Genomic DNA, 24,280 nt, shown 5'->3' with positions numbered 1-24,280 from the left:
TACCTAGAATTCACAGAGGGACCTGAAGTCTTCCATCATGAGGCTGTGATTACAAGGTCTTTGACAAAAGAACCTTCTCTTAGATAGCACCTCTGAGAGGACAGATGCATGTAGGAGTGTGGAAACAGAGGTATCTACGGCAAAGGACCTTAATGCAGGTTCATATGAAGCACAGCATTATCAACAAACGCACGCTGCAAAACACTGGGAAGAAGTGGCTCTAGTCCCGTCCAACCAGAAGACTCTTAAGCGGCGGCAGATAAAGGCAGGGAGCCCATTTACACCGCTATCAACTTGGTATCTGTTTTCCATTATAAACTGTTTGGTAAGTAGTTTCTAAGTTGTAAGAATTTGCAATACAAAGCCTCAGCCTAGCAAGTTTCTTTTAATTTTTAAATGTACAGCATTTTAGTTCTACAAATGTAAAAAAAAAAAAACAAAACCCAAAACCAAAAAACCCAACAAAAAACACTTTACAATGTTTTTTCCTGCTTATAATGATCAAAATCAACTTGACTCAATAAAATTTGGTATGCAGTTAATGTGGCCCAATTGCTTTTGATAATGCAAGTAAAACGGCCGAGACATTTAGCTCTGAGACACAGCACATGCAGTAACTGCTTTCTGTGACAAGAGTTACTACAGGCACTGCAAACAGGTGTTTAGGAAGTGCTGCTACAGATTACCAGTCAGGTACAGACCGAACGTAGTTCACATCCAAATGGTACGCTGTCGTGTGTCAGCCTACGGTGCCAGTTTTTGTTGCTAGGGGGAAGTTTTGTTTTGTTTTGAAAGTACTACCCCCCAAAATTACTAAGTGCAAGGCAAGGTTATGACTCAAATTACAAGCAAACAAGGAAACTTAAAAGTAGAGACTTAAACTTTGAAATCATACCAACCTGTTGTGCCAGGTTTCTTGTCATAACCATAACTTTAGTTCAAGCTCCCATTAACACAGTTGCACTAACACACTGTGGCACAAATAACAAAATGTACCCACATTACTTTTGAATTTCCTTGACCTTGCCAGGTTTTCACATCTTCCACATTACTAAATAGTAGTTATTTATATGTAATTGATAACCATTGTACAGTTACTCCATAGCTTTACAATACTGCCCGTACTATATCACAAGCATTACAAATCCTATAAAAAAGCAGCCCCTGTAGTGGCATACAAGAATAAATTAACCAAAAAAAAATTAGTATTACCATTTATTGGTGACAAACACTACGTTTTACTTACATTCCATGGGGAGAAAAAATTCCAGCGTAAACAATGAACTGAAGCAGTACTTAACTTGCAAGGCTATCGTGCTTTACCTGGACCATATGCAAAAAACTTTATTGCGCACAGTTCGGTGCGCAATAACACAACATCAAAAGCAACACAGTTTATATATAAACATAGGTAATTTTTTTCAGCCCTACATGGAGATGTAATTAAACAGTATAAAGCACTCAAGGAAAATCAATCTGCAGTTTTATATGCACTACATTGAGATCATATCCTGTAATGTAGTGAGCTGTGTGCCATCTATACACACAATCCTTATAACAGATCAGAGATCATTTAGTCATGTTGCATTCGAGTTCCCCGACCCCCCACTCAAGAAAACTATAAATTAACCAAAAATGATCAAACAAAATTTAAAATTCCTAAAGTGTTTTAATTCATTCAACCGTTGGATAATCAAGCTAGGTTTGCGAAAATATTGGACTTTTAAAAATGGCGGGCACACAATTTGTTTCCAGTGAAACTTCGCTATTTCAATAAAAACAAAATAACCACATACATGGATATGATCTTCCCACGTTAGTTCACAGATAACATGTCAGTCTCAGAAGACAAAGTTTCTAAACTGTGCTATTGTTCTAGATACAATTAAGAAACTTTTAAATGAAAAATTTATAGTGTCATTTCAATCAAAACAACATAATGAAACTAAAAATTTATCACTGTTTGAAGAAAAAGCAACGGTTATGATTTAGACACTACAGTAGGTTGTAAAGACTGTAGCACTCTAAAACAGTTAGGTTACATTAATAGGAAGCATTTGATTTTCTCTGGTGCTTTCAGGTTTGGGTCCAGTCAAAAGCCTTTTTAGGCAGTGCTGTCCAGTGTTTGTCCCAAAGTGTTTGAGTTAGCCGGTTTGAGAAGAGGGTCACTTTCCATTTCTTGTTTCACACATCTACAGATGAGAAAACACCTGTTACTTAGGAGATTAAACACTATTTCCACAAATAAGAAGCTTCTAAATCACATACAAAGAATCTGAGGTGCATATACAATTTGTTTCCACATAACCGGCCTCCGTTTTTAATGAATTGCCACTTTGTTAACTCCACCAGTTTGACAGCTTATTATCTAAATGAGAGGCTAAACTTTTTTTTCCCCCCCTTCTCTGGTCAAAGGGAGTAACTTGCAACCCCTCCATGTTTCTGCTGAAAGCAAGCTGTGAAACCTACAGCTGCTCACATTTTACATAGGGAAGATTTATACACAGAGAAGCAGCTATAACACTTTATTAAAGACACTGGAAAGTCAAACTATTTACAAATAACATGTGTAAGCAAATAGTTTAAGGAGAGGGATCACAGTCAGAACTGCTCTGTATCACAGCCATTACATTTTATCCACTTTCTCCTGCTTAGTAATTTGCATTTGACACATGAAAATTACAAGCTTGATCACAAAACCTACCCTCTCATCCTTCTGAAGAAGATAACAGCCCTTGGCATTTTAACTTTTCTGGCAAAAAAAAACAAACAACCCTCACATTTTATTTGCTTATAGAACACCACAGGGTTAGAGGTTGCCATTAAAGCAAGAGAAAGTCAATGGGTCACACTCACACAGACATTGGTCCATTTCCTGTTCTTGGCATCTCTGTGGTTTGTTGGTCCAACTCAGAGAGCAACTTTAAAATATTCAATGCAGCCTAAAGAAAAGAGAGGGCATTCAGCAACTCAACCTGACTCCACTTCATTTATTTAGTAAAAGCAGGACCAGGACTTGCTTAAAACAAAGAAAATGTTCTAATTTTGGTAATGTATTTTTTCAGATGCATAATTATGGTGGAAAAAATGCAGTGGTGTAGAATTTGACCTTGCTACAGTAAACAATAGAACGGTGCTGTGGCTAGGGGATTCCCTTGCATTTGTTTTAGCAATGGGGGAAAACTAATGCAGCAGTACTATTAATAGCAAGGAAGAAGACATTAAATCAGTAATGGCTCAAACTGCACAGAGCTTAAGACAAAGGACATTAAAATACAGAGAACCAAAATTCCTTTGCAGAAAAAGTAAATAAGTTACAGAAGAATCAAAAATACAACAGATAGGGCGTGGGTGCCTGTTTAAAGGAAGAGTCAATGTGACATGGCTAACGCAAAAGTCAGTCACATCCTTTGAGAACTGAAATTTTTTTTCAACTTTATTCAGATCAATTTCAGGTGCACCTTTTCAGAATATCCCTGATTAGTTGTGGCACATGCACTAGTGAAAGCCGAATATCTGAACAGAGGAAGGTTCTCACGTTGGCCCAGCTGCAACGTTTAAGCTCCAAACTGACTGTCCTTGTCCCTTCTACCTACTTCACTGACTCGTGTGCTCGGTCTTACAGAAGCTCTTTACAGCAGGACGTAGAGGTGGGTATGAAAATGTCAAAATTAAGTGACACAGATCAAAGAAATCTGTATCAAAATATAGCCATTAGAAAATTACTGCAAAGTTTGTTAGTATCAAAATCAGTAAAATCAGGTGTTCCTAAGTGTATTTACATATTGCAAACTGTAACTTCAGTCTGCAGCCAGCGCGCAGGTCACCACTGGATACCAAAAGAATGAAACTCTTTTCAAACTGTAGTAGACTGTGTACATATTGTTAGCAATATGGAATGTCTTGTCTAGACAAAGTCCCTTACAGTTCACAGTCTAGAAGACTCATTCTTTCACAAAGGAATATTTCAGCTACTGTTAATAAAAGGTCTCATTTATAAAGGATGCTTAAGAGATTTAGAGTGTCTCCTGCTATCTAACGGTGAATTGCACTTCTTCCGTTTTGGATCCTGTTCCAGCAGAAAGTCTGGTAACATGAACCCAAGTATCACAGGTCCCAATGGAATATCAACCCATTCCATCACAGAAAATAAGCTGATATGCTGTTATGTTTTAAAAGTTCCTTTTCATACATTTTCTTTAATATGGTGCTTATGCGAAAATATTAAGATAAAGGAAATACGTTTTTTGTAGACCAAAATGGTTATTTAGATTAGATTCTGATATTATTAATCAATTATTTCAGCAACCTATGAAATATTAGACAAAAATTAGCCAGGAAATTGTACAGCATTTAATTCATTGTTATACAGCAGTTAAATAAAACCTTGGTCTATCCGCTGCATCCCTTAGTTCACTGAAGGCCAAAAAGAAAGCAGTTCAGCAATATTCATCATACCATATCGTGGCAAGATTCTACATCCTTTCCAATTCCATGGCTGATCAGTGGTGGCTGAGAGGAACAGTTTATAAGAGATACAAACTCATTCTTGTTATTTTTTGGAAAGTCTTTATATTCAACCTGAAGAAAGGAGAAGGATTTAGTTCTTTTCAGTTAACCAAGTATAGGAAATATATCACAACTTCTACAGGGTATTTGCTCATATATGACGCTGAACCTTACTGTTAATCATTCTGTCAGCCAGCAGAACCATTTACTTTGAAGTCTGACTTCACTTGCAATGTTTTTTAGTAATCATGAGAGTTCTGCATGCCTTTTGAATAAAAATGGCTACTTTAAAATGATTGCTGCTGGGACCTTTATTCTGATCATAGCTACCTCCATTTAGAATTTTCCCTATTATACTTTTAAATCCACTGAGCTCCTTTAATATAGGAACTTACATGCAATTCTAAAGGGATCTACCACGAGATAATGGACAGCTTACAGCAAAAAACCCTGATTTCAGATCAGCCGAGTTCAAGTTCATACTATGTTCCTACATCGTGACAACTTTCAGAAAATGCTACTTTCAATTTTATTCTTCCAAGACTTCAGAGAGGCACTGAATTAAGGCTGAGGATGCAGTACAGAGATGCATATTTGAAACTAAATTTAAAAAGCTGTAAAATTCAGTGCATTTCACGGGTAAAGTAAAACATTTACATGAATTTCAGCTTAACAAGCAGCCTCAGAATACATCAGTCACCAGCAGAACGAAACAACAGGTTGGACCAGTTTGATAGCTTTGGAAGACATCTTGCAAAGCTCATCATTTACCTGGATTCCTTGAACATTGGAAAGATAGTCCAGCTGCTCAGAGGGCCTAGTAAGTGGTCCGTGGGGTACGTGGCCTGATGAGTTGTTATTCTTTAATATGGTCTCAGCAGTAGGAGAAGTACCACCATACAATAGCTCTCTAGCAATCATTGCTGTTACTGTAGCCTTGGCAGGATTTGGGGCTGCCCTACTGAACTCTTTGGTGTGGTGTCCTTGATTGGCTCCTACAGCTTGTGCAACCTCAGGGACCATGGGAAGAATTCCAGCAGGAAGCTGCTGATGGCTGAGATAAGGCATCCTAAACTCATCTTCTTTATTACCTGAGAAGAGAGGGGTACATACTAAACACATGCTAGGTGTTTATCCGCCTGCTGCGGATACATGAAGGCATATATAGGCACCAAAAGCCACTTTTCGAAAAAAATAATTTGTTTCAAATTACTTTTGAAACACTAACAAACTTAGGGAGCTTGATTTGCCTTTGGTGGCTCAGAGATTCAGCATCAAGACAGAGTTTGCTTACTGAATAAATGATCCAGTGCAACACCTGCTTCTGCCAAAAGGAGCACCTTTACCTCCGGGAGCAGTTTCTCCAGGTTAATCAAGCTTACAGACACCTCAGACAGTTGCAACCACATTCTAGCTATATCTTTTGGTTTCAGAATTTTTTATTTCATCACGAATTGTAGGAGCAAATAATGAAACCATAGAATGACCAGAGCCACTGTTAAATATTGTAAAGACAGTGACAGATAGTCCACAAAGTTTAAACTGTATATTGTGAAAGTGTAAGTGGGTAGGTAAGGTTAAATGTAAGGTTAGCACAGTATGAAGAAGCAAGAATGACTATTTAGAACAAATATCCAAGCACGGTCAATTGACAGCAATTTATTGACATTATGGCCTACGTTAGATTTAAGAGGGGTAAGAACAGCTTTTTACAGGGAAATCACACAGAACTGTGGAGGAAAATTACAGAGGTGTGCTCAAGAGAGGTGGGGAAGACAGCGCCACTGAAATAAACACAGGAGTCAGTATCATGGCAGAATAGATAAGTGAAGTTCAGCAGGACTGAGCTGTTTCAAGTTTAGGGATGAAAGCCAAAATCTGTAGGTGGAAGAAAGCAGGGATGGCAAAGTTTGAATAAGAAGTCAAGAAGTTTAACCAAGATCTTACGGATGCAGTAAAACATTGCTAACGTCCAAGTCAATCCCAACTACTTATAATTTAAACAACAAAATTATACTTAAACACATAAAGCACCTGAATCACACTATCCAGAATTGAAATATGTTGCAATAGACAAAGTTTCCATAGTCACTCCTCCTCCCAACAGCTTACATTTGAGAAAGCCAACATCTGTATACCTGGTGGTCACGTTTGGGTTTTTTTATTTGTTCCAGCCAGTCATCTGCAGATCTGACCACTATAACCATTGACTGTCTGAAATAAATGCAGACACAGTTCCTTGCTCTCAGTCATTAGAGACCAAGCACAGACAAAGAGGTTGTTCTGTACTACAAGGCCATTCCTTCCTTCTTCAACTCTGCTCCAGGGAGACCAATTTCAGTTAGTACAGACACCCTTTCTCATCTTCATCCCAGGAACAGTCTTAAACATACTGCAGTTATTCCCTCAACTTCTGTAAGGAGATACAGCCAAACTTAACACAGCTAACTGCCTCAACAATCCAGCCCCACCCTCCCACTGCTACTCTGCTTCAGGCTGAGTGACATTTCTGGGGCAGTCTTCCTACCTACAACCGTTCTTGCAAATCTAGAAGGTTATGCCCAGGCAGCAGAAACCCCAATCCTTGTCCAAAGGAATCTGCTCCCATCCTCATTTGGACCCCACACCAGAGAGACATTCTGCTGAGCCAAAAAGGCTGATGCCTCCTCCTCCCCTTACCCTCTCCCCCACAGAAATTGCCCCCACTTCACTCCTGCTGTTGGTTAAAGACTGGTCCCTGGATTGGAACCAAGCTCAGTCCTGAGCATTCGTTCTTGTCCCAGAAAGCCCTAGAACACAGATAAAGCATGTCTCAAGATCCCTCAGATCGAGGTAAGCCAAGCCCAGACACTGCAGGTAGCAGCAGCTGCACCTTCACTAACTGCTCGACCGACCCATTAGCACACACATGCTTTTGGCTCAGCCATCTACTCCCTTCCCCGAGCAGGTGGCCAAGCAAGCTGAGTACTCTACGGCTTTGGAGGAACAAGCTCTTTGGGATTCGAACAAAACCTTCTTGAGGTTTCTCAAGCCAACAGTTGCACACCCCTGCTCATTACAGTGTGTTAAATGACACCGTTGAAGGGACTGAGAAACATATCTTATGTATACACACACGCACACAGGCCCATGATTCTTCCAGTAAGGTTACTTACTAGTTGAAGTCTCTTCAGAGCCCGGCTCAAAGAAGGTTACTTTTCTTCCATCACCTGTTTTCTTCACCGGTGTCTTAAAAATAAAAGTAAAAAAGCCAAACAAAATATCCCTTTAAGACTTTTCCCCCTGCTAAGTTTTAAAGTTTTCAAGATGTAGGTGATCTGACTAGTCAAAATTTTACTGAAAAATTTATTATTTAAAAATCTCAGTTATTACATAGCTACAGAAGAGGCAAGTTCAGAGATTCTTATTCACTGAATGACTAAAACTACCTACAGACCAGTGAAGTGATATTAAGAACACAGTTATTGAGAACTGGATACCATAATAAAGCCAGTGAAACTAACGTTAGTTATTGGTATTGCTGAGGACAATGTACTGGACGCAAATGAGCATATACATGAAAAGGAGAAAACTAGAGCCAGACTTGCTATTTCAACTCCCTGATAACATCTGCTGAATCAGTAGAATGCAAGGCTCCTTTCCTGCTCAGGGACCCACCAAAGAGAGAACTGTAACAAACTTTCAACTGCAACTGGTGATACGGCTATGTAAAACTATTGCTACCACAAAGTCCTATAACCTACATGTCTGCAAGTTTCCAAGACCAACACATCAAATATCACAGGTTCTGAGCCACTCTATAAAGAAGAAATACACCCATTTAGCCTTCTGATGAGAGTTCGGTTTACTTGCAAAATTGAACTCTTAATGTAACCAAAATGCACTATTTTTTACATAATAGTCACCTCGATACAACTGCTTCCTGGCTAAGGCAGAAAGCATGAACTTACTACACTGGTACTGCCCTGCAAAGCTGCTGTTGTTTCAACTCAGCTTTTGCTGTAGTATCAAACAGCGGTTGATTCTTAAGGACTCTTACCTTCTCTTCTGTCTTTAATGCTGGCTTTGGAGGTTGAGGTTGAGGGACTTTGAAACCTAAAAGTTCCAACATATTTTCAGCTGCATTGCGTTTAGCAACCTTTTTGTTTGTGCCCATTCCTTCAGCTGTGTGTACGCCAACTTTCACCTGGGCAAGAGAGGATGAAAAACCAACTCAGTTCTTAAACAGTAGAATGAGGATTCACTTATTAGTGATCTGTGTCTAGAGAATGCCATGAGTCACAAAGTAGTTCAAGTGATAATTAATCTAAGCAAGTTGTCAGTTATTATCAACGATCATTGGCCTCCAAGCACAAAAAGCCCAAACAGAAGCCACACAAACAACTATATTTCATCATCTCGTCAACAGTGTAAATGCTCAAAACTGGTATCACAGCAGATATAAATTTTCCAAGCTGAAGTTACAGGTTTAGCAGATTTACTAATGTAAAGGAAAGAAAGTAACTAACTTCCCTGTCTTGGCCAGGATAGGAGAGACGCTGGAGAATGCACTTAACTGTTAGAGGCTAGTAGATACTCAGTATTAAAAATACTACTATGCTATTTGGATTCGCAATGCAGAGTGCAGAACGTGCTGCACTCTAAAGGCACACATGAAAACTCAGGGGAAGGAGGAAATGAAGTCTACCCAGGTTTGTGTTAACAAATCCTACATTACAAAATGTAAGCAGCTCAGTATCTCTTAACAGAATATGAATAATCCTGTTAATTAAAACATTAGGCTGTTACAACATAGACTTCTAGTGCCCTATGCATTTTTTTTAAAAAAAAACATGATTTAGGTCACTTTTCTTGAACCTTTATCTTCCTTGCATGCAGCTCAATAGATGTTGTCTTAACAAATTTCATGGAAATTTGGCTGTAATCCAACTTTGTATATCATCATGACAACCTGATTACCAGAAGTGTTCCCTCCCTCCCTGCCTCCAGAGACATCACAGCCATGCAACTAGATTTCTCAAATTAACATACAAACCTGCATAACAAACTCCCGGCGCCTTGGAAGACCACGTTCTGTGATGAGCATGTACTCTGGTTCTTTCTCTTTCTTGGCCTGCTGTATCTGGGCAAGTCTGCTAATGGGATTCATTCCTTGACCATATTCTGGACTTGTTTGCAGCTATGTAGAACAATGTTTAGGAAATAAGCCAAAATTTGTGAATATTTGGTTTACCAGACAAAACGCAGCGTGCCATTGAATTAATTCATTTCTAGAATTTAAAAACACTGAAATAAAAGTTGCTTAATGAAACACTGTCACAGCCAAAGAAAAGCACTCCATTTATTTGGCTCTGCTGTCACAGTTGACCACATATAACCTACCACTGGTAATAGTTTTACAAGTTCTAATCCTGCTATATTAGGAGGGACAGGCTTGCAGGAGAATTTGCACAAGCAAAACCATGCAAAACCAAAGCTATAAAGTCTAAGGCTTGAAAATGAGCTTGATTTTTATGTGCCACTCATTCTTTTATAAGGTTTCTCTTTCATCCTGAATTTACTGATAACTGTTGAAAAAGTGGTGTCAAAACCCCATTTAGAATGGGAGCAAAATACAATTTCATTTGTAGTACCAGACTGCTGATTAACATTGAGCAGTTGAAGAGTGTTTATAATTAACTCAGAAACGCCTCTCATCTGATGATTATTTATAACAGCCAGATTTCCAATCTGTTTGTCTCTTACCTTCACTATTGATTTTGTTTTCTTTTTGATTCGTGGCTTCATTTTCTCAACCGTAGGAAGGGGTGGCAATTTTTTCAGTTCTTCTAGGACTGCTATTGCGGCGTTTTTCTTTGAGATCTTCTTGCTCTTTCCTTCACCTTCACCCATGAATTCTCCAACTGACACCTTGGTTACAAAGCTCTTCATATGGGGAGGACCACTTTCCTTGGTCACCTGTTTCAGAGGGAAAAACTGAGTGAAAGCGTGATAAACACTTATTAAAAATGGTAGGGCACATTGTTTATAGCAAACTTCTCTCAAGAACTACAGATAAAGACATTTTAGATTCTCATACAATACAGCAAGTAGAGATGTAAATCATACTCTAATAACATAATCCCACCCAAATAAACATACGCTTTAAGAAGATCAGATGCAGCAAGCAGTAAACAGTATTTACATGTAAGTCATTAACCCATCTTATTTAATTTACTGATTTACTCTTTCAATATTAAAATATGACTGTTCTATTTCATCAGTGCGTACTTGCCACACAGTTATCATCAACTCATTAAACACATCATGTTACGGTAATAGAACATTACAGAGAAAGCAGTTCTCTAGGATCCAGGATTTTAGTTCAGAAATCAAGAATTCTGGAGACATCTAAGAGATAGCTGCCTACTACAGATTTAGTCTTTTAACTCCATTCATAACACATCATACTTCCATAATACATCCATAAAGTCAGAAAGTAAGAATGAATTAAGAACTTCCACCCACAACTGGCTTTGTGTGACAGTATATTTTTACCAGTGATGCTCAGACTGATCTGCAGTCATTGAAAGATTCGTGTAAAATTTCATAGAATGGTTTTAGAAGCAATTTAGTTACACACAATTGCATTTTCTTACTATAACAATTCAGATAGTTGACTTAAACGTTACTCTGCCAGCTCAGGAAAGCAGCATGATAAATTAATATTTTAGTGAAACAGAGATGCTCCTATGGAAGCTATCGATTTAAGATAACTAAAATGATCAAAGAGGGGCAAAGAGGCAGCAAGCAGCCAGGCCAAAGGGAAAGGAAAGTAAGACGCACATGAGGTCACCTCATGGCAAGAAAAGAAACCTATTTGTGAGATTCTGCAACTTGCGGGTAGTCCACATCAGTGCTTAATTAAGCAAATACTTCCATAAATGTCTTTCAGAGTGAGCCATACTCTTTTGCCTTGATTCTGCACTTCAATGTTCTAACTAATGTGGGGTTGTGTTTTGTTTCTTCACTGTGATATTGATTTTTCAAAAAGCTTGGAAAAAAGATTGCACAGACAACCACAGAGTAGCTGTTCACTCATGTTATGATTTTAGTGCACGAATTTGTGAACAGGGGGATTTTTCTTTTTTCTCCCCTTTACCATAAAAACTCGGAGACAATCAGGGTGACTGTCAAAGGTAAAAGTGTATTCACAACTAACAAGACATGTTAAAAGTCAGTTGTTTGGGTTATCTAGAAGAGACTCAACTTAATGTGTACCCTTAATATTCTAATAAAAACAAATCTAGAGCTTGTAAAATAAACATACCTCAAAATTCACAGGCAAGTTCCTTTTAAGTGCAATCTCAAAAACTTGGCTTATTTCAGATTTATTGAGATTTTCATCATCTGGTTCTTTTCCGTTAACCTAAAAGAAGCATACTCTATTTAAAATAAAGATCCTATTAAATCGAATTTTATCCATCCAACCAGTTTACTGAACTCTCAAAATTTTAAGTAGCCTAACCTTTACTGCCATTTGATGTGAATGTGTAGAAATGCAGCACACATACTACAGAACTGAAAGTTAAGAAGCTCATTTAAGGTGTATGTGTAAAAGCTAGCAAACCTTCATATTTTCATGTGCTCGTTACAGGAGAGAACAAATGGAATAAGGGCCAATAGGTTTAAAAATCTATTTATAGAAAAACAAACTGAAGTGTTAAATGAACTGATTTCCACATGGAAGTACCTTTATGAAAGACAATTTTCATATACTGATTGGACATTTGTACCAAAAGCTCTAAGACAGTATCAGATAAGAGAAAGGGCAGGAAAATAAAGATTCTGAGAATGGGACCAATGTGAACAAAGGATGGCTAATCAGACCCTGGCATAGTCCTGTTAACATGCTCCCTTGCAAGGGCTTCATCCACAGATTTTGTTCTCATCTGAAGAACACACTATCAGGAACTTGCCTTAAATCAAATGGTGTACAACTCTGAGAACTTACACCTGCTAGGAGGACAGCAGTGCCAGGTGAAGCTTACCTACAGGCACTTCTACGTATCTCCAGGTAAAATTTTGATTGTGATTCCAAAAATGTCTTCACTGATGTTGGGATCAACATGAACTAAGAGGCATGGTAACAGCAACAGAGACATTTTAAGACTAAGTGTCCAGCAGTGATATTGGAAAGATTATGATAAAGACGAACAGCAACAATTTCACCAATTATATCATGCCACAATACTAGGTATGCAACTAGGTAACAAAAATGATTTAAACATTTTATTGGAGCAGCAGAAATATGCTAGAGTTCTCATTGATCAAAACTAGCTTTGATGGTAGCAAGCATCCCCAATGTCTGTTACTAACAAGTTAGTTTAAAAATGAAGGAATTTTTTTCCCACCACTTAAAGCAGCCTCTTCCCATCCCAGAAAAAAATATTTGTAAAAATAATCTGTGGTTTTCACTCCTCCCACTGTCCCATCAGATTTCACACTGTTCTTATGGGTTGACCTTGTTTTTCAGGTTTGAGCTGCAAACATTTCAGAAGAGCACATACAGCCCACATCCTTTTACAGTGATGACACCTGATACTTGCGATCCCACTACTACATCCAGTCTCCAACCCCTATGTGAAGCTGTACACAGAGCAATCTTCAGGCCTGCAAAAGCTGAGATCCCATGATGGCACCACTCCCACAGGAGCGAGGTAGGTGCACTGTGCATTAGACTGCTCGAGACATGTGGAGGCAACACCTACACTGGAGGAAGCATACTATACCTCAGCAGAAGGCACAACGCAGGTAAAAACTGGCAAAACCAAGATTGAATACAGGAGTCAAAAAGTTTTGATCATCATATTCTAAAACCTATTTCAAATGCAATTGGTAAGTTCGAAGGGAACAGCATCATATACCCAGGAAAATTATTTGAACAGCAAGTTTACTACCAGCATGTCTAGGAATGATCTGTCACTATCCCTACTGTCAAAACATTAGCATATTCACTTTAATTGCAAATATTTTTCCCCTCCTTGTAATTTCAGATATATTCTAGTTTTACAAACTCTGACATTTTTCCTTGCAAAGGTGGCCGGGACTTCTCTTTATAGGATTAGATTTTTCCCATTTAATATCCTTTCAAGGTAACACAAATAAATAGTATGGAATTATTTGCTATATTATGGTGTATACTACCGACATATTCCAAGTCCATTCACATGGTGTAAAACATAGGTACTTTTCTTCAATACCTTTATCTAAAAATAGTACATTAATAGCAAAATAACAATTAACAGACTACAGCTATTTTACTGATTATTTTGCCTCTACTTGAGTCTTGGATCAGTTTATTTTATAAATGAAAAATAATCATACACACACGCTCTCCCTCCTTCCTCCTTCTCTTTCCCTGTACACCTCAAGGCAGATGATCTATAAAGTCCGCTTTTACAGTAGTTTGCATGTGTGCACAGACTCTCTGAGGACTGTATGCCTCTAAATCAGAATGAGACCATGAATATAAGCATTTTCCACTCTTAGCTCTATGATATTGTTCAAATCCATCTCTAACAAGTGAAAAAATCAGTCACAAAAGGAAACAAAATTGATAGCTTAAAAAACTCCCAAGCAAACTGCAAAAGTAACGTACTCCTTTAAGAGGGATGTACCCTTTTTTAGGAACTCTTTCAACATGCACTTCCTCAAAGATTGCTTATAAGCAAATTATGAAAACCAGTGGAGCTGCTGACTAGAAGTACATTGGTTTCAACACAGCTATCTGACTTTTCTTCCATGTTCAGGGCATAAAGATCAGCTGACATTTACCAAATAAGTTGGCAAAACCAGAAGAAACTCTAGGTTTAGTATTTTCACGCAAAAGTTAGAATTTCTGTCTAAGAACTGTGCTAGAAAGGATAGCTTTCTATGTTTCCTAAGCTTTAAATCAATGCTTTATCATCTCTGTCTTTGAATACGCAAAGTAACCCCATACTGCAACTTTGTCAGTCAGACTAACGTAGGTTGGAAGGGTCCTTTGAGGTCTCTTACTACAGCCTCGCACTCAAAGCAGAGCAGGCTTTAAAATGACATTGGGCTGTTCAGGCAGGGCTTTGTCCAGTTGACAGCCAATATTATTAAACTTTTTTCCTGCCCCTTGCTTCTAGATTTGCAGTCTGAGAAGGTGTGGGAAATGGTCATTCTTACCCTTAGGGTCTAATCATTTTATTCAATGATTTTTTTTCATCAGCACTGAATATTTTGTAATTAAAAAACCAAACCAAACCAAAAAACCAAAAGTAAAATCCTCTAAATACAAAAAATTAAAAAAAAAAAAAAATACAAAATTACACCCCTACCCTCCCCCCAAAATACAAGAGTTCAAGCTTAAGCATATTCTGTTTACAGACACACACACAAATGGGATACACAAAACCAACTACATTTCAAAGGAAAATTACTGGGAGTATCAAATGACAGGTAGGAAGTATCAGGATTAAGTCTGCTTGTGAAATCTTAATTTGCCTCCATTGTACACACGCCTATATAGTATCATCTCTTATGATCTTACGCTAGTGTATCCTTCAAGGACCTTGCCTCACTGAACACAAGAATGAACAGCGCTCACTTAGTGGTAAAATCTTCCTTATTTTATCTTCATCTTGTCTAGTGCAAAATGCTGTTACAAAACAAGCAATTCCCTCAGACATTCCTAAAACTACAGTATTTGAAAGCCACAAATATTAATGACCTTAGCATTTAAGTACCAAACCTAAAATGAAGATCTGATTTATCCAAGTACTTATTATAAACCAGTACTCTCTACTCAAAGGATTGCTCTCCTTAAGCATAGTTGTGTTTCTTACTGTTCACTTTGTAGAGAAGTCAAAGGAAAATAAAATGACAAATCCAGGTTTCTCATGAAGTTTAAGTGACGTGCCCAGCATATGTATAGCAGGGTCAAGACAACATTCAGCTCCCAGCGAGCTTGCAACTTTTTATTCATAAAATAATTCTCCCTTCTTGAGATCTCTTGCCATCATTCACGATAGTACTTCCCTTATCATGTCCTAAAAAAAAAACAAAACCCAAAACCTGAAAAAAACCACCAAAAACTAGAAAAAGGAGAGACTCTGTACGTTTACTTCCTTTACCTCTCAATTTACACCCCTTACATTGAATAAGGCATCCTATAGAAAAGGGTATGTGGTCACGTAAAGACAATTGCAGTCTCATATTACTCAACTTTCAACACAACTCTACAAATATTCAGGAAGTCATTTGTACAGAAGCATTTCTGAAGAAGTGAACACAAAAGAATCCAGTTACATGTGATATCCTATTATTTTCTGCAGAGTTGGACCCCTTGGGTCCAGTTCACAGAACTTTACTACCTGGGGTGGAAAAATGACTGACGACAGTAGGTTACGTTTTACAAGGGTGAGTACAAAAAGAGGACGCTTTGCATCAATGACACAGAACACTCAGGAATTTGAGGTTCCCCTGAACTGAAGGGGAACATCCCCCTCAGGCTTGGCCTCTCCTGCCTGAAGACCTCCATCTTGTCCCTGACCACACTCTGCCTATCCCCAGTTCTAGATTTCAGCGGAGAATTCATCTCCACGCTTTCAACTTCTATTCCCAGCATCACTCTCTTCTCCCCAATAGCATTTGTAATCCCTTGACTCTTAGTAGCTTCCATCGTTTAATAACCTACAATCCTCCAGGAAAGCTTTCTTTTACCTGAACCACTACCATCAGCACCTCCTAGGCCTCCTCCCTGAACCATCAGATCCAGTGTTTTTGCCTCATTATCTGGGCAATGCTCTCTCTCACAAACACACTTGGAAGTTTTAACTCAATGTCCCTTGGCTTCAGAATGCATTTCCTCAATCCTCTTGCTCTGCCATTCCTGGTAGTTCCCAGCTATTTTTTTCCCCAGTCTGAGACCCCTTGTTATCTTCTTGCCCAATTCTTCATCTTCCTTTCTTCTCAGCACATAGTCAGACTCCGCATCCAGAAAGTTCTCATGCTCCTCAGGTTATAAGTTATCAGTTTAACCTTCACTTCCTGTTCCTCACCTTTCTGGCAGTGTCCTAGTCTCTCTTGCTTCTAGGTTTGTATTGCATGGCCTCCTCCTCCACACGATCTAGATGCCAGCATGGAGTACATCCACAGATCTCTTGCTTTTAGTTCTAACATCAAGCCCTCACAACTCAGACAGGTATAATGAGCTCATGCAGGAAAGACTAAATATGCTCTTTTTAGTAGTCTTTGGCCAAAGCAGTCAGACAATGCATACGGAGAAGGTGCACAGAGTCCACCAGCCCCAGAATCTATGAGTAACTTGTCTGCACACAACGAGAGCTTCTGCCTAAAGCAACTTAAGAAAAAAGCATGAAAAAACCCCAAATAACAGGGTCTTGGAATCAAAAGTGTTGGACAGCCGTAAATACATGGAGGGATAAAAATTTGCTTCTTACATTCATACACAAAATGTGTGTATGAGTTCATTCCTTCCATGAACTTCCTGCTCTTCTAAAACTTCCATGGTTCTTTCCAAAAATCATGTAGGAATTTTGCCCAGGAAGCAAACCCATGTCTGATGTCTATGTTACCCATACTAGAATGCAAGTGACTCATTTACACACTTCTTCAGAAGTTTGTATATGTTCTGTACCTGATAAGATATTAGTTCCTATCTGTGCTTCCAGTGCTCCTATCTGACAGAGGTCTATAGCATTGCTGTGGAAAAATATGACTGCAAAAGAATTAATATAACTTCATTTGGGAAAACCCTAGTTCCATAGAAATGTATGTTTTTAAATCAAAGTGTTTCTATCAATACAAGTAGGTCAACACCACTGTTTCACAACTGTCGTCTTCCTCTCAGTAAGGAAAAAAATCTACGACTATATCTCAGTTTATCTTAGCAATTTATGCTTACAACACTAAGATTAATTCCCACCTCTGGTTTCTCTGGCAAGGGCTCATTCTGCAGAACTTTCAGTGCTTTAGCAGCTGCATCATGCTTAGCAGCTTGTCTTGTTCTTCCTTTCCCATGAAACTGCTGCCCTCCAATTGAAAGCTCAACTTGATAAAGTAAGGGCCCAACAGGAAATGGGTAAAAGTACCTGCAAAGAGAGAGATTTAAATAAGCAAATAGTTCAGTCTACAAAGTAAACAGAAACATAAGTTATACGTGGATGAACCTCTTGGATATCAGTAACCATGACTCAGCACTGAAGCACTAATATTAAAAAGCCAAACTTTGATTTAAAGTCTAAAAGCTTTTAGGGAGAGACCTTTGAAATAGAGTATCAACATTTCTTGTTTTACAACAGGAACACATTTCTAAGCAACTAGAACAGAGAAAGACAACATAACTACGTTTTTATAGACTTGGCAGGCCAGTAAGTTTTGAATTCTCAGTTCCTATGCCCATATAAAATTCTTTAAACTGAGGCCTAAATTTAAACAGCTTTAGAAAAAGCATCAGTTTTCTTCCTCACTTTTGCTTTTACACAGAAAGGAAATGCAAGAGTTATTTATCTAATGTTTAGCTATTCACTTCATGAAGCTGGCTGTATCAGAATGCCTTCAAAAACACTCCATCATCTGGTTCAGTTCCCTTTCTTCTTCCCCTTCCTCTCCCCCCAAAAGAAAAAAAAAACTTAAATAAGATAAATTACAGGTATTAATGGGTGTACTTATCAAAACCTTTTGCCTCATAAGCTGGCTATGTTTCAAGCTGAACGTCCCTTTAAGAGACGTTGTATTTTTAGCTAGTTTTCAGAAGACAGCATCAAAGCACTCAGATGATGAGAGCGGAAGTTTGAAGATATGAGACTGCAAAACCAAAAAATTAAACAATACATACCGTGGAGGGTAAGTACCACCTCTCATAGTATAGTTGTAAGTGGATCTCATCCCTGTATAAGGATCGATAGGTTTGTACATAGGTTTCTTTCCCAGCTTCATGCAAAGTGCGTTTAACTCCACTGTGGGGGTTACACTGTCTAAATAAAAAGGATGTAGAGAGTTGTCCAACTGTCACAAGGAACTGAAACAATCTGAACTCTCACGCTATTTCAAAGCAAGGAAAAATGAGCTCAAGTTTTGCCATATGCAGTATCTTAAATTAATGGATTCTGAACAGAAATGCTAATGAACACAAAGAAAATACATCTATATGATGCATACTAAATTAGCAGCCTAGTACAGTTGTGACAAATCCTGTTACAAAAAAGTGAATTTGCTGGGGGCTTTTTTTTTTGTTTTGGTTTGGCTTTTTATATTGTTTTAAACTTGTGAAGCTACCAGTTTATTTGATTTTACAGCATATCTAGCAATGCGGTCTGCAGAATAGAAATTTCTTTTCCCCAAAAAATATTTTTAAATTAAATTAAATTAACAGACACGCTACAATACCTTCTGTGTCTGTTGTTTACTGAGAATGATCAAATGTTTCTCTTTGCACTCAATGACCTAAGAAGGGTTTTTATGACTCTTCACGTTCAAATTGGAACTGTCCTTTTCAAAAGGAAGGTTTATTGCTACCGAGGGCTATAAACATTTCTCTCAACTCAGATACCAAGTGGATGAAGAACTGACTCCCTCACTATTCTCATTTGAGAAAGAACAGCCACATAAATGGTGTGCCCAGGTGGCCGAGAAGGCCAACAGCATCCTGGCCTGTGTCAGCCATGGTGTGGCCAGCAGGAGCAGGGAGGCGATCATGCCCCTGTACTGGGCACTGGTGAGGCCGCCCCTCGAATCCTGTGTGCAGTTTTGGGCCCCTCACTGCAAGAAAGATACTGAGGTGCTGGAGCGGGTCCAGAGAAGGGCAAGGAAGCTGGTGAGGGGTCTGGAGCACAGGTCTGTGAGGAGCGGCTGAGGGAACTGGGGCTGTTTAGTCTGGAGAAGAGGAGGCCGAGGGGAGACCTTATCGCTCCCTACAACTGCCTGAAAGGAGGGTGTAGCGAGGTGGGGGTTGGTCTCTTCTCCCAGGTAACTAATGACGAGACAAGAGGTAATGGCCTCAAGCTGCACCAGGGGAGATTTAGTTCGGATATTAGGAAAAATGTCTTTACTGAAAGAGTGGTTAGACATTGGAACAGGCTGCCCAGGGAGGTGGTGGAGTCACCATCCCTGGAGGTGTTCAAAAGACGTGTAGATGTCGTGTTCAGGGACATGGTTTAGTGGTGGCCTTGGTAGTGTTAGGATAATGGTCAGACCTGATGATCTTAAAGGTCTTTTCCAACCAAAAAGATTCTATGTTTTTTTTTTTTTCTATCAGAGGCCTCACTGGCTCAAAAAATCAGCGTGTACTTTAGCACAGCAGTGTTTTGTTATACCGCAATCGCCAAAAGAAAATGAAATTATGGAACAAATTCACAGACAAAATAAGTAATTGCTAGCTTCTAGTATTTTCACTGTTGACTATACAAAGCGTTTCTAAAGAAACAATTTAAGTGTCATATCAGAATACAAATGGCACAAAAGGTAAGTTTTAACCTTTACTGAACATTTGAGTGCTATTCCAATAGCTCTGAAGTCAAGTGACTAAAGAGTATATGCAAAACAATCACACGTGCAACTGAGATGTGAAGCTAGTTCGTACTTAAGTTTACATTTTAAATGTATCTTAAAAGCAATCTCAGTAAAGTAAGAAGTTCCCTAAACACAGCAAACTACAACTTAAATGCTTTTATACAAAACAACACCTATTTCTCTTTAAAGAAGTACAAATGATGCGATTTCAAAGTCCTGATCCAATCATTCAACCCAAATTTAACAGTTTTGGGTTTTGTTTGTTTCTTTATTAAACATTTCCAAAGAAATCTTTATTGTCAAGCTTTTGAATTATCCTATCAGAATTACCAAACACATTCATCCACATTCATCTGCCCACGCAAAAGAGTATCCTTTGCTGTGACCGCATTACTTTTTTTTTTTTTTTCTTACTTAGTTTTCTTTTTTTAAGATTAGGATAAACATCTTTTCCCGGATTGCACCAAGTGTTAAAATACAAAACAGTATGTTAAGCAGTGGGTTCTTCAAGCCTGAATGACTTGATTGAAAAACCTGTACGTTTAACTTGTTAATATGATTTTTATCATGTCTCCTATAACAATCAAAGATTAAATCAAGATGATGTTCTCAGAAAACCTAACAATTGCCATTGTTAAATATGAAGAATCACTGGTTTTATTTATCCCTATGCAACTTCAAAATACATACCAAAACCAAAAAGCTGTATTCTATATATATATTTTTTTTTTTTAAATCAGTTTGTTGTTGCATGTACCTGGATTCTTGCCTTCACTACGAGATGGACGAGCTGTGGGCTTAGGGAATTTTGTCCCTTCCAAAGCTTTGGCAGCTGCCGCATGTTGCGCTTTTTTGATACTAGTTCCTTCAGCTTCCCAGTGCTGGTCCCCAAGAGTCAGTTGAACTGTAAACACCTCAAAAATAGAAAACATGAACTTTATTACAAGCTGCTTCAGAATTCACATAATTCATTAGACCCTCTTACACGAAACAATGAGTCTTTTAGTGATGCAAGAGTTGAGAATATGGTAATCAAAGCTTTCCTCAACTACCATGTCACTTCCAGATTTTAAATGCTTTAGACATTGGTAGGATTTCCCTTATTACTGAACTAAGAATTGCACAATAATTGTAGCTAGCACTATCCTGCCTACTGCATGAGATCACGTAGGCTAAAAAACAAAAGACACAACCTGTATAGGGGTGACAGCTACATGAATAGCTGGTATGCCAACATGACTCTGACAGCAGCCTTGAAATTCAGACTTTTTTATTCCACATAACTCAATTCTTGCTTTAATACTGTAGGGTTTTTTTAAATGCCATTTTTCAGCAGTTTGAAGAAAGGTAAGTCCACATGGCACCAGGTCAGCACAAGCCCATTTGATTACAGAGAAAAGCTCTGTGGCCCTTCTTTTTAAGTATGTGGGATAAGGAAGGATATATATTGCTCTAAATTTTCACAAATTAATCAGACAGCAGCAAGCCAAGGTCTCCCTGGTAATTAAATGAAGTTTAATTTCAATCAGAACGAAAACACAAGCGAACAGATGCTCTGAATGTTATTTCAATACTTTTTGTAAATGCAAACCTTGCCTCCTTTGCACATTGAAGCTGACATTATGCATATTTTGGACAAAAGACTTAAGTTCTTAATAATATTCAATTCCAAGGCAATTTCTTTAACAGGTAACAAACACTGTTCCAGGAAAAACCTTAAGGAGATGATGTCAGGTTAAACAGACACATCCCAGGCTGATTCTCCTTGCATGCCTTGACCTTAGTTCTCATCCAACACACATCTTCAAGGAGTATTAAAAAGTTTAATAATGCTAAAACTCCCTTCTTCAGTGTTCTTTGAAGTAAAACAAACTGCTTGTCTATCTGCTGTATTCCTGAACACCATCTCTCTGCATACGAGCAGAACACCAAAGGAATTGTGTGTCACTGAGATTTGGACACACTGTAAAAGAGACGCCATGACGGGATGCACACCACATGCCAGGCTAGCCTAGGCATTCTTCATTCCCACTGTGAAGAACTAAAGACTTTTTGCTAAAATAACTGTTCCAGAACAGATGGATGTTCAGTGCTGTTCAATAATACTGTACTTCAGGCATTAAAGAACATATACAAAGATTCTTGTTTTCCAAATATCGGGCAATTAGGATAGAAAGATTAATTTTATTTACAACTAAACCAGAGCAACAGCAAAGCAACATTCAGTTATGATGTGCTCAAGAGACAACAACTTCTTATTGAAGTAGTAAAACTTATTCCAGGATACCAACAAATATAGATTTGTACCTTGCCAACTACATAGACACAAAAGCACTACAACTCCTTATGTAGCATTTTTCCTAAAGAAACATAATTGCCATAAATCATCATGCATCTCACAGGATAATTTGGACTAAGAATCTATTTTAATCTTTTAAAGTTGGTGGGATTAATCTCAAAATATTAAAATGCACCGCAGGAAGAACACAGAAAATTTTCAGAACAGGCAAGATGTAGAACAAAAACTTAACATCGTGCTAGAAAGTGATTGTATTAAATATGGATGATCTTTATACAAAGTTTTTTAGTAAAGAGTGCAAGGGACAAACCTTGCTTTATCAAATGAAAGCACTTATCAAAGCCAAGCATCTCATAACAGAGCTAACAAATAACTCTGCAAAAAAGCTGAGTAGTTTTAGGTAACAGGTAAGTTCAACCTTTACGTCCTTTGGGAAACTTTTTAGTACATGTGTAACAGGTTCCCACTTCTCTACTATCAGTATTTTGGCGAGCTTCCCATTCCACTCTATTATTCTGAATTATATTGCACCAAAAAAAGATATACTTTGCCTTTCCACTTCAGAAAGTGAAAGAGCATAAACAACAGCAATAAGAAACTTATATGAATGTTTACCTTAGAATGAGCTGGACCTTGCTCACTCAAAAGCTTATACTCAGGCTGAATCTTGTTGAAACGGGCTAACTCATTCACAAGACACATTGGGGTTTTCTCTTTGGGGTTTGCCATGTTTGAAGGAGCTGAAAGATTACATAGAATCAGATAAACAAACAGGTAGCTAAGAAGTCTACTACCATTTTTAACTAAAAAAAAAAAAATCTCATTGGTCCAGCATTTAGTTGTCTGCAACACACCTCAGAAAAGATCTGCTGGAATAGACAGCTCTGCTCATTAGCCAAACTGGCAACAATCTACTGAACTTTGGGATTTCCAAGCAATGTGCATGCCTAAAAGACAGCATCATTAAATTTTATGTTTCAATGCAAGACAGAAGATTAGGAGACCCCTGCACTTAGCTTGCATCTTATGTAATACATTTCAAGGAGCAAACCTTCTAAGTATTCATTGTGGTCAGTTGCTTTAAATAATTTCAAAAAGCCAGCTAATTTCTTTTTCCTTCTCCTATGTTTCCCTATTATCTGGTTTTCATTTATTACCTTTTATTTGCTCTACTATATTTGATTAGCACAACATATTTTCCATTAAACTGTTCATAAAAGAACTAAAGATAATAGAACTAAACAAACTATTTCAAACAACACATTTTTTATATTTAAAACAAGCTACTTGTAGAGAAGATGGATAGCAATGTTTTAAAAATTCAACATTAAATTTTGAATATTCTTTACTATTACAAACATTTCAATTAACTCTTAGAACTTTGAGGAAAACATGCTTCTGTCTGTCTCAAAGAGATTTCATTCCACAGGGAGAAAGCATGACTAGCTAGTTAGATAAATATTACTTCTAAAGTATTTGTAGGTGCAAATCATCAGGAATACATCATGCCAAACTATAAACACTAAGAATATACACACTTACTAAAAGACAATCTTACCTGCAGCTGCATTGGTGGACGTAACTGATGCAGAGGGTAAAGCAGAGTTTTGAATAGGTCTACCTGCATTTTCTGAGGGCAAAGAACTGGTAGTAGAAGGAATACTCAAAGGCTGTGAAAGAGATGGGGTTTTATTCAATATTTGGCTCCCCGCAAGGGCAGCAGAAGGATTCTGAATTTGAACTTGAGACATGTTCACTTCCAACCAGCCCAAATTACTGTAGGTAAACAGCTTTGAATGCAGGCAAACTCAGGGTGATGAAGCCAAATTGCTGACCTAAAACGTAAAGACAAAAAAAAGATTATACTAAATATTTAGCATTCTCTAACTAATAATCTATTTAAACTATTTCTCCATAAGCAAAAAGGGGAAA

At 38.0% G+C, this 24,280-nt stretch overlaps 1 protein-coding gene across 3 annotated transcripts; it reads right to left on the bottom strand.

The window, feature by feature from the left end:
• Positions 1–1,974: 1,974 nt before the first annotated feature.
• On the bottom strand, positions 1,975–24,099 carry STAU1 (staufen double-stranded RNA binding protein 1). 3 transcript variants are annotated; one of them, XM_009960898.2, is made up of 15 exons: positions 23,907–24,099; positions 22,964–23,088; positions 20,807–20,963; positions 18,377–18,515; positions 17,465–17,630; positions 11,819–11,917; positions 10,255–10,485; positions 9,545–9,688; positions 8,549–8,695; positions 7,665–7,737; positions 5,281–5,600; positions 4,459–4,581; positions 2,857–2,942; positions 2,705–2,752; positions 1,975–2,192 (listed from the first exon to the last, which is right to left on the bottom strand). In XM_009960898.2, the coding sequence occupies exons 1-15, from the start codon at positions 24,097–24,099 to the stop codon at positions 2,105–2,107; spliced, it is 2,139 nt and encodes a 712-aa protein (XP_009959200.1). In that variant the 3' UTR covers positions 1,975–2,104. The 3 variants fall into 3 exon arrangements, with proteins under 3 accessions (XP_009959200.1, XP_009959203.1, XP_009959205.1); XM_009960901.2 differs by lacking the exon at positions 2,705–2,752; XM_009960903.2 differs by lacking the exon at positions 2,705–2,752 and having other exon boundaries at positions 10,255–10,467; positions 20,825–20,963.
• Positions 24,100–24,280: the final 181 nt, after the last annotated feature.

Source organism: Leptosomus discolor, chromosome 17, assembly GCF_034619465.1.
Source record: "Leptosomus discolor isolate bLepDis1 chromosome 17, bLepDis1.hap2, whole genome shotgun sequence".
Classification (NCBI taxonomy): domain Eukaryota; kingdom Metazoa; phylum Chordata; class Aves; order Leptosomiformes; family Leptosomidae; genus Leptosomus; species Leptosomus discolor.
Note: the sequence above shows the minus strand (reverse complement) of the source record. Positions and strands in the feature narration are given on the sequence as shown.

Excerpts from the sequence above, each read along its gene's own strand:
- STAU1 (XM_009960898.2), bottom strand. The coding sequence starts at position 24,099 with ATGTCTCAAGTTCAAATTCAGAATCCTTCTGCTGCCCTTGCGGGGAGC. Across the intron at positions 7,738-8,548 it reads CATTAAAGACAGAAGAGAAG|ACACCGGTGAAGAAAACAGG; the intron begins GTAAGAGTCCTT and ends TTTATTTTTAAG. Across the intron at positions 5,601-7,664 it reads CTCTGAAGAGACTTCAACTA|GTAATAAAGAAGATGAGTTT; the intron begins GTAAGTAACCTT and ends CTCTCTTCTCAG.